General features: G+C 39.0%; 1 protein-coding gene across 1 annotated transcript; it reads left to right on the top strand.

Moving 5' to 3' along the window:
- Nucleotides 1–9,365: 9,365 nt before the first annotated feature.
- On the top strand, nucleotides 9,366–10,273 carry LOC117030701 (olfactory receptor 4C12-like). Its single transcript, XM_033120909.1, is given in 2 exon segments — nucleotides 9,366–9,636; nucleotides 9,639–10,273. Coding segments are annotated over 2 exon segments (906 nt in total).
- Nucleotides 10,274–10,490: the final 217 nt, after the last annotated feature.

Genomic DNA, 10,490 nt, shown 5'->3' with positions numbered 1-10,490 from the left:
AACTTGTTTAATAGCCTGATATAAGGTCTGTCTTGGTGAATGTGCCACGTATGCTTGAAAGAGTATATTCTTTAGTTTTAAAGTGTAGTGCTTTATAAATATTAGTTAGGTTAAGGTGGTTCATATGTTGTTCAAATCTATTTCTTTACTGATTTTTAAAATTGAATCATATTCCCACTTGCTTGGGGGAGTGGTGGTATTTTAATATCTCTAATTACTATTGTGGAATTGTGTATTGATTTCTTTAAACCTGAGAAAGAAAAAATTGCAGACGAGAAAATGGTATCCCAAGATGTTCAGCCACTTGTTAAAGGTTAGGTATCTACCAGGTGGCTAAGTCAGCCTTAGTTCATGTTTTTAAGCACCATATTATGCCTCTTGTCTGTCTTACCCTCCTCACAGGTGGAAACACTTTTCCAAGTGCTATGTTAACATAAGGCAGTAATCAAAGCGCTCGTTTAGTTCAAACTTATCCTTGCTACTTAAAAAAATCCACAGCTATTTGACAGCAGCTATTTCCCCAAATAGATGGCACAAAACTTTATATAGTAGCTGCTTAATAACTATTGTTGAAGGAATGTGTTTGGGATGATTCAGTATAGAAATCCAAAGTCAGGATAAAAACAGTGGCTTCCTTGTCTTGTAAAGTTTGTCTGAACCACTAAGTTAATATGCCAGGGGGGTACGGCTGTCCCTATGGGCCACTCCTTTAATTGGGATGTAGTGCTCCTGGGGTCTCATTAGCAAGCCTCAAGGTACTTTTGGTTACCATGAATGTGCTCCGGCTTCCAAAGCAGAGGTGTTCACGTCTGGGTATGAAATTGGCTGGGGTGATTCCGCATGAATTTCCCCAAACCCTTTGTGCTTGAACGTCTCCTGGCCAAACTTTTTGACTTTCACCATTCACCTGAGGAGGGTTGAGCTCCCTCAGGTCAGTTCTCCTGTAGTCTTGGTCTACTGAGGAATCTCTGGCTAGGATGAACCAGAACTGACTGAGGACCCTTATAGAAAACAGATGTCCTCACTTGCTTTGCTCTCTCTCTGTCTTGTGCTCAGTACCCAGATGAAAGTCCTGGCACAAAGTATCTGAGTCTTTCTCAGGTTCCTGCCTTCACATGCCTCGTGGGAGTTGATTTTTTTTTTTTTTAATTCAGATTCCCGTGGCATCACTAGAATCTTCCTTCACCCATTTTCTTGCTCACCCTTTAGCTGCTGAGGACATGCCCTCTTTGGGTGATTTTTTAAACTAGATATCCCCACACATATTTTATCTTCTGTGCTATTTATAGGACACTCACACTGATGCTCTGATTTTGAAATAAATGTATTAGCAGATGGGTGATTCAGGAACCAAATATTATATACTAACATCTACTGTGTTCCCAGTCCTGTGCAAGATGCAATGGAGGTTATAAGAGACATTTTAAAAGCCTGCAGAAACTTGCACCCTCAAAATGTTGCAGAGACATGACAGATATACGTGAAATAACTAGAGAATAATTTAACCCTGGTGACAAAGTGCTAAAACTAAGATCTCATCACCAAGGTATGAGGTCTGACAATTAAGTTCTCGAACTTGCCACCATGCACTTATGTTGGCAGCGCTGTACAAACAGCTTGATATGGTTTCATAACCTTGGTATATCAGTGTCTCACAGCTGTGTTTTCGACGTGTCATGGTGTCTTGCTGAGTGACATTCATTATTATGTGTTTTTGTGTGCTGTCAGGAGAATGTCTGAGCTTGAATTAGAGCAATGAAGAAACATTAAATTTATTGTTAAATTTGCAAGTGTGGAAGTGAAATAAGGGACATGTTAGTCCAAGTTTATGGGGATAATGCCATGAAAAAAATGGCAGTGTACAAATGGATTAAACATTTTTCTGAGGGGAGAGAACATGTCACTGGTGAAGAGAGCTCAGGGTGGTTAGTAACAAGCAGAACTTGTTACTAAGACATTGCAAAAATTCATCAAATTGTGTGTCAAAATCGTCGGCTGACTGTAACAAGCACAGAAGACCAAGTAAATATCGATAGAGAAATAGGAAGATCTTAACTGAAAATCTTGGCATGAGAAAGGTAGATGCAAAAATGATCCCAAAGGAGCTCACCAATAAACAAAAGCAAAGGAGAGTCGAAGTTTGCCAAAACCTTTTGGAGAGGCAAGACAATATTTTGGGCCATGTTATCACTGGTGATGAAACATGGGTGTACCAATATGAGCCTGAAACAAAGTGTCAAAGTGTATAATGGAAGTCAGGCAATTCTTCACAACCAGAAAAGTTCTGTCAGTCCAAATCAAGAGTCAAAATGATGTTGCTAACCTTTTTTGATATCAGAGGGATTATTCATTATGAATTTGTACCAACTGGACAAACAGTTTACCAAGTTTACTATTTGGAAATGCTAAAAAGAGTGTGTGAAAAAGTTAGATGAGAACGACCTGAACTTTTCGCCACAATTCGTAGCTCTTTCATCATGACAATGCACCAGCTCCCACAGCACTGTCTGTGAGGGAGTCTTTAGCCATTACACAAATAACTGTATAGGAACCCCCCTCCCCCACTCACCTGATCTAGCCCTGAATGACTTCTTTCTTTAACCGAAGATAAAGGAAATATTGAAAGGAGGACTTTTTGATGACATTCAGGATATTAAGGGTAATATGATGACAGTTCTGATGGCCATTTCAGAAAAAGAGTTCCAAAATTGCTTTGAAGGGTGGACAAGGTGCTGGCATCAGTGCACAGCTTACAAAGGGGAGTACTTCGAAGGTGACCATAGTGATATTCAGTAATGAGGTATGTAGCACTTTTTGTAGGGTGCGTTCAGGAACTTAATTGCAGACCTCGTATATCTTGCAAAGCCTTCTTTCCTTTGCAGGCCAGTTTGGCTGGACCCTGAAACATCCTCTCCTCTCCAGGGTCTCTAAGTTCTGCACAGATCTTTTGTTGAAGGGTGTGTTTTTGGTGATCTAAGATTTACCTCAAGTTATATGTCTGTGTATAAGACTCACAATCCCTGGAGATTTGCATATCGGAGAAGTGGTTTTCTCAGGGAGCCATCCATTGGCCTTGTATATTTAGCACTTAAATTTATTCTGCTTTTTGGTTGATAAATAGTACTGAGTGGAGCCTCCATATTGACAGCACACTCTTGGTATTGACAGTCTTGTTAATTTTAGCCATGTAGGGGGAGCATTGCAGTAGTATGTATTTTTAATTTTGATTAAATGTATTGGGGTGACATTGGTTAGTAAAATTATATAGGTTTCGAGTGTACATTTCTATAATACATCATCTGTATATCGCATTGTGTGCAGTAGTATTTTATTGTGGTCCTACATCACATTTCTCATATGATTAGAAAGGAGAGGTCCTCCATCCCTCTTATGTGTTTACTGGCCACTGGATATCGTCTTTGCTGAAGTGGTGTTCACATCTCATGTGGCTTTCTGTCTTCTCTTATTGATTTGTAAGATATTTTTATATATTCTATATCGGTCCTAGTTTTCTGAGAAGCAGAAGCTAAGAGAGAGTACATGTGCAAGAGATTTATTGGGGGAAACATGGGTGAGGGAAAGTGGGAAGAGCCACCAGGAAAGATGCAGGTCTGACTCCTGGGAATGACAGAGGGAGAGGAGGAAGGTCACAGACTGCAATGTCGTTCTGAGACTCAGAATTTTTTGAGTGAAAAGTGAAGGGTAGATAGAGATTGGAGTTTGGGGAATGGAATTTTGAAGAAAATTGCAGAGCTAACAAGCCAGCTACTCCTTCTGTGAGGCCTTCCTCCCTAAAGTTAGCAGCAGGGCCTTTTCTGGCTTGTCGAACACGAAAGTGGACATCGGATGATGCTGTTATATTGGAAAGGGCACAGGAGTAACCTGGAGCAATGAGCGACCTGGGCAGTAGCTGCGCTTCTGCCATGAATCACCCTTGTGATTTTGGACCAGTTGCACCTAATGTCTCTGAGTCTTAAATTCACCATATTTGAAATGGAGACAATTGGAAAACATGATTTTAGATATCACAGGAGTCTTCAGTAACTAAAAGGGAAATGGGAAATGCAGTGAATTCCCAGCTGCCTGTTAATGAATGACTCCGGTTTGGGTTTTCACTTACTACTGTTCTCAGAAACTTGCACCGCAGATTAGTTTCTATAACCAACAGCAATTTCCTAGGCTATGCTTTGCCTCAATGTAAAAACAATTCGAATTTCATCTGGAAGTTTAAGTAGGTAAAACACTGAAATTTGGGATGCTATGCTTGGAGCTGACCTAGATCACCCGTTAGGATAACTGCTGCGTCCACCATTCCATGATGTTAGAATGTTAAAATAAATAAAATAAACAAACAAACAAATCCAAACCTGGTGACCTATTGGTGTCCTCAGATCAAGCCAATGTAAGTTTTCTATGATCTATTTTAAAAATTAAATAAAAATGCAACAAAAATAAAAATGCAGTGGAATAATTTTACTAAAATTCTCATTACTTTCCACAAAATATTTTGATTCTCCTGGATAACTCAAAGAGGAGACTTACTTCTTTGCTACCTTTGAACAAATAATTGATTTTGTACTCCCACAAATTTGAGCCACAGCAATAAATCAGCATAACATTTAAATTTGGGAGCATACAAATTCATTATTTGGCAAAATGTGTACTACAAGTATTGCTATTGCTTGTATTGTCTCTACTCTTGTATTCTGTGTGGGGATCAGTACTAGGGCATTTTTCATATTTATAATCAAATATACCTGTATCAATACTTGCTTAGTCTTGAGTGCATACACTTAGGTCCTTGGTTCCTTAAGGCACATCGAGAACTTTTTGCCCATGGTGTTGACGATGGTGATATCAGAGATGCCATTTATTCTTGAACGTTTATAATACCCAGGCTCTGTGCAAATGCTTGATATGCACTATTTTCATTTACCCCTCTCTACAGCCTCAGGGGATAGCAGAACTCTCATCTTTATTTTATAGATAAGAATGTTGAGATGTTGTCCATGATTACACCATCAGTAAATGACAGAGGAAGTATTCAAACCCAGATGAATTTAAGTGCCAATATAGTACAGCAAAGCCCACAGATTCTGTAGCAAGAGTTCCTGGATACAAGCCCTAGCTCTCTATGTTATTAGCTGAATATGCTTCTGTAAATTGCTAAATGTGTGTCTAACTTTCTCCTTTTGCAAAATAGGGATAAAGACAGTAATCTAGCTCAGGGGGATGATGTGAGGATTGAATGAACTGATACATGTAAAGCACTTAGGATTGTGCGTGGCAAAGACTAAGTGTTACAAAGGCGTTTGCCTCATTACTGCTGTCTGTGCTGTCTGCCACAAGGTTCTCCTCTGCAAAGGTCCCCACCAGACTTGCAGAAGCTGTATTTGCCTTCGTGCAACAAAGCTTGGGGAGAGAAAAAGGGAGAGCTTCCTGATCAACACAGGAATCTTCTCTCCAGTGTTTCTTATATCCGGGTGTCTCTTTCTTTCTCTGACCTTTAACAAGTCTCCTTTAATTCTGATCATACTGAGCATCAGATCTTCAAAAAGTTGAGGGAGTTAGCGAATGTAAGAAGGTCTTTGTTTTCAGGAAAATGGTCCATTGGTGTGGGTGGCATGAGTGACAGGTTTTTTTTTTTAACCAAAACTAAGTAGACAGAGGCATTTCCTTAATATTACGTGGTGATAAAGCGTGAGTAGGAGTGTTCTGCCAAATGAGATTATAATTTACAGCTGGCTAAGTAAGACAGGGCATCTGTTCTCCCTGCACCATGTATATTTCATTGTGTACTGAATAGGCAGATTAAGCAGGTAATCATTTAATGGAATCTTCCATTGTTTCTCACCAAGCTGTTTTGACTCTCCCCTGTAGACTGCAGAGGGATGGCACAAAGGATTTTACGTTCATTGATGGGAAAATATTTTGTGATGTTGATCTGAAGCTCTCAAGTAGATAATTACATTCTTAAATTCTTAATAAAGCTTGATACTACTAAATAAGATCCCTGAGTTTTGTAAATCTTATTTGGCAATCTGATCCCTTTTGTTTTCTCAATTAATAAACCCAGAAGTTTGTACCTTGAAAAGATTAATAGAATTGATACATTGTGAGCAAGACTAATCAAGGGGAAAAAAGAGAAAAAGCAAATTTTGAGGAATAAAAAAACTCATATGAGGAATAAAAAAACAACTGCAGATTTCTATTAAAAATAAAAGTATCAAGAGGCTTTTATAAAAAGTTTTATGCCAATGAGGATGAAATTTTAGAGGAAATAAGCTAAGTAATTAAAAATATTATCAAAACCTATAAAAGAAGAAAGAAAAAATTGAACATTTCTGCGTATTAATTTGGTTCTGTAATTAAAAACTTTTCGTCAAAAGAAAAATTTAGGTTCAGATAGCTTCATTGGTGAATTCTACAAAATATTTAGGGAAAAAGTAATACCCGTCGAAAATTTTTCAAGAGAAAAGAAAAGGTGAGAGTTGCAAACCATGATGCTAAAACCAGAGAAAGACTTTACAAGAAAGAATTGCAGGTTAATTTTTGTATGAATATAGATATAAAATTTCTAAGCAAAATATTAGTAAATTCAATGCAGCAACATATACAAGGAGATAATACATCTTTATAAAATTGTGTTTGTTCCAAGAATGCAAGATTGTTTTAGTATTAAAAATATAATCAATATAATTTATCACCTTAATAGAATAGAGGAGAAAATCCATAGCATCATCTCAGTAAATGCAGAAAAATTGTGGTAAAATCAATGCCTATTTGTGATTAAAACCCTGAGCCAATACTAATAGAATATAAATTATTTGCTGGTAAGGGTATCTACAAAAGTTCTGTAAATTTCAGTATAATTCATGAGGAAACTAAACACTTTCCCCCCTCAGATTGGGAACAGATTAAAAATGTTCACTATTCTCATTTCCTTTCAGTATAATACTGGAGGTCTTGTCCTGTGCAATGTGACAGGAAAATGAAATGAAAGATATTAAGATTTGAAAAGAAGAAATAAAACTGTCATTCACAGATAACATGATTCTGTATATAGATTCAAGGACTCAGCTGAGCTGGAGAGAGTGTGAGAGCTGAGCTATCATGTGATAGGGTAGTGAATTAAATCAATGAGCTATAAATAATCGTATCAGTAAAGTCTTTAGTCACTTGCTTTGATAGTATAAGCAAGACGCTAAAACTAGGGTAAGCACCAACTTCCCGTTTCATTAACTCCCATGGAGCAGAGTACTAGTCAAGAGTCAGGTGGATGAGCGCAGATGTTGGAGTCATCTCATTGCCAAGGATTCCCTGAACAAAAGGATCCTGCATGGATCTGGGGGTCTGGGAGGAGGGCAAGGGTGAAGGACTAGCAGGAATGGAAAAGTACTGAGTCAGAGTGGAGCAAAGTGTCTTCGAGATTCCCTGGTAAGAAGACCTCCAAATGGAAGTGCCTGGGCTAGTAATGCAGATACGCATGAGGGCATGGCTGGCCAGGGAGGCCTGAGTCCTTGACTTCAGCTCTTTGTAGATGCTGTAATGCGTTGGCTCTTTTCCAAGTCTGGTGTGGGGAGACCAGCTTTCTCCTATGAAGCATGCCAAAAAGCCTTTGTCATTGCCTATGAACAGGCCTGAAATATCACATATAGGCTTTGGCGCAGAACCAGACTCCTCATACAGAAAATATAGGAGTATATGTAAACAAAGTATTAGAAATAGTAAGTGAATTTACTATTTAAGTCTATTTAAGTAAGTGAAGTCTTTTCCAGTGGACCCTCAACTCATTACCATCTGACTCTCCATTTTGTACATTAGCAAAGGCACTGCCATGGATTTCATATGGTCACAGGTACTGGCGTTAGGTACCAACAGACTTGTCCAAAGTCTGACATTGCTAAATCCTAGAAGTTAACTGGATCTGTACTGGAGAGGTACTAAGTGTTAAAGAGCTAGAGACAGCCTGGATTTGAATAGGGGTTCCCCTGCCTTTTTATCATTATGACTTTGGGTAAGTCATTTATATCCTCCTAACCACAGTTTCCTTTTGTTTAAAATATAGACACTAGTGTACCCATTTCAAAGCATTGTTGTGAAGATTAAGTGACATAATGCATGTAAAGTACCTAGTATTTTTCCTACCACACGGCAAATACTCAACAAAAAATAACCATCATTATAGCAACTACATGGTGTGAAAATAAATGTGTGCATGCTATTAAGAAGGGGGAAAAGCAGAGTTACAATAAAAGTTTCCATTTCAAAATATTTGAACATTTGGAATTTAAAAATTCACAAAGGTTTCTCTGCTTGGAAGACGTATGTATTCCTAGGTCCTTGCCTTTCAATTGTGGTCTGAGAGCCCTTTTGTTAAAGGTCAGGGTCATCCTGCTAGATCAATGCTTCTCTCCATTTCTCATTTAAACACATATGGGTATTAGCAGATTTGAGTAGTAATAGGCACACTCTTGGTCTTTGAACTAGGACAGAAAAAGAACTGATCTGTGCTTCTGTCTGTCAGTTAACAGAGGACATCAAAGACTTTAGTTTTGACATAAGACCAAGCTGTTTCTGTGTGGTGTGGGACAAAGGAGGCAGGTGAAAATTGTAAAAGCGAAGTGTTTTAAAAATATATTCCAGGTACTTCAAAGTTTGCAAGAAACTGAAGTAGTAAGTGAAATAGTGATGATCAGTGAGTCAAGTGTGTGGTTTTCTGTCTGATTTTGATCATGAAATCTGACCTTTGGCACAGACCTTCAGGAAGTTATACAAACGTATTAGTAGTCAGTTGTTGGTTCTCCCAAGGGCCATCTCCTCTAGAGAAGAGGTGGCCATTAAAAGTGAGCACACCCTTCTTCTCATTGGTCCTTGCGCCTGGAAGGATTCTCTGATGCAGTGGGCTATCCAGAAGGGAGTTCACTATGCGGGGGATTGGCACTCTAAGGCTAGCTTCTCAGTGAAGCATTTGTGGGATCATCTGGAAGAGGGTTCCTTTCCATGTACCTCATGATGTATGTTGCCCTCATGTAACAGGGACACTTCATCTTACCCTTTACTGTCTTTGTACTTTAGGAATACACTAAGATACAGGGAATAAGGGAATCTGAGGTGCAGAAAAAAATGAAAATCAATAATGGCAAAACTTAGTTTGAAATAGTATCTTAAACTTAACCAAGTGACAGGTGTATTCCTCATCAAGTAAATGGAAACGGACTTTGCATTAAACTTAACAGGTTGATTGTACAGGTTTGACTTATGGACTATCAGTGTCAATGATGTTAGTTTCTTTTTCCTTCCTTTTTTTTCTCTTTAAAGGTGAAGCATTCCTTCCTAGAGTTTTTATCACCTACATCACACAGATGGAGAATAAAAGGAATGTGACTGAATTCATTTTAATAGGTCTTACACAGAACCCCCAAATGCTGAAATTGGTGTTTCCAGTATTTCTGGTTCTATACGTGGTAATGCTCTCGGGCAATCTGCTCATTGTGGTTACCATGACCACCAGCCGGGCTCTGAACACCCCCATGTACTTCTTCCTGACCCACCTGTCCCTGATAGACACAATTTATTCTTCTTCAGCTCCTAAGCTGATTGTGGACTCTCTTCACGAGAAGAAAATTATCTCCTTCATGGATGTGTGGCTCAAGTCTATGCAGAACACATTTTTGGTGCTGCTGAGATCATCCTGCTGACAGTGATGGCCTATGACCGCTATGTGGCCATCTGCAAACCTCTGCACTACACGGCCATCATGAGCCAACAGGTGTGTGGCTTCCTTGTGGGAGTGGCCTGGGCTGGAGGATTTCTCCGTGCAACTGTTCAGATCCTTTTCATCGTCTGGCTGCCCTTCTGTGGCCCCAATGTCATAGATCATTTCATGTGTGACTTGTACCCTTTGTTGAACCTTGTCTGCATGGACACTTATACCCTCAGTCTCCTTGTTGCTGCCAACAGTGGGTTCATCTGCTTGTTAACTTTCCTTCTCTTGGTGGTGTCCTATGTGGTCATCTTGCGCTCCCTAAGCACCTACAGCCTGGAGGGGAGGCACAAAGTCCTCTCCACCTGTGTCGCTCACATCACTATGTTCGTCTTGTTCTTCATGCCCTGCATATTTGAGTATCTGCGCCCAGTTAGCACGCTGCCCATTGATAAAGCTGTGGCTGTGTTTTATACCAGGATAACTCCTATGTTAAACCCTTTAATCTACACCCTCAGAAATGCAGAGGTGAAAAATGCTGTGAAGGAGCTCTGTATCAAAAGGTGACTTCAATGGAGGAGTAATCACAACAGCATAAAATGACTTTATATTTTAAGTAGCAAAGAGAAAACAATATAATTACTATGGTTTGTGGTGAACTGAACACTACATGTAAATGAATGTTGATGAAACGTTATCAGTAAATATATCCCATTTAGATTTATTTGGGATAAATACATTTGGTTGTCAAACTTTGGTGTCCTTTCAGAATCAGTTGAAATTC

This window comes from Rhinolophus ferrumequinum, chromosome 11 (genome assembly GCF_004115265.2).
Source record: "Rhinolophus ferrumequinum isolate MPI-CBG mRhiFer1 chromosome 11, mRhiFer1_v1.p, whole genome shotgun sequence".
Taxonomy (NCBI): domain Eukaryota; kingdom Metazoa; phylum Chordata; class Mammalia; order Chiroptera; family Rhinolophidae; genus Rhinolophus; species Rhinolophus ferrumequinum.
The sequence above is the reverse complement of the archived record's forward strand: the minus strand, read 5'-3'. Positions and strand labels throughout refer to the sequence as shown.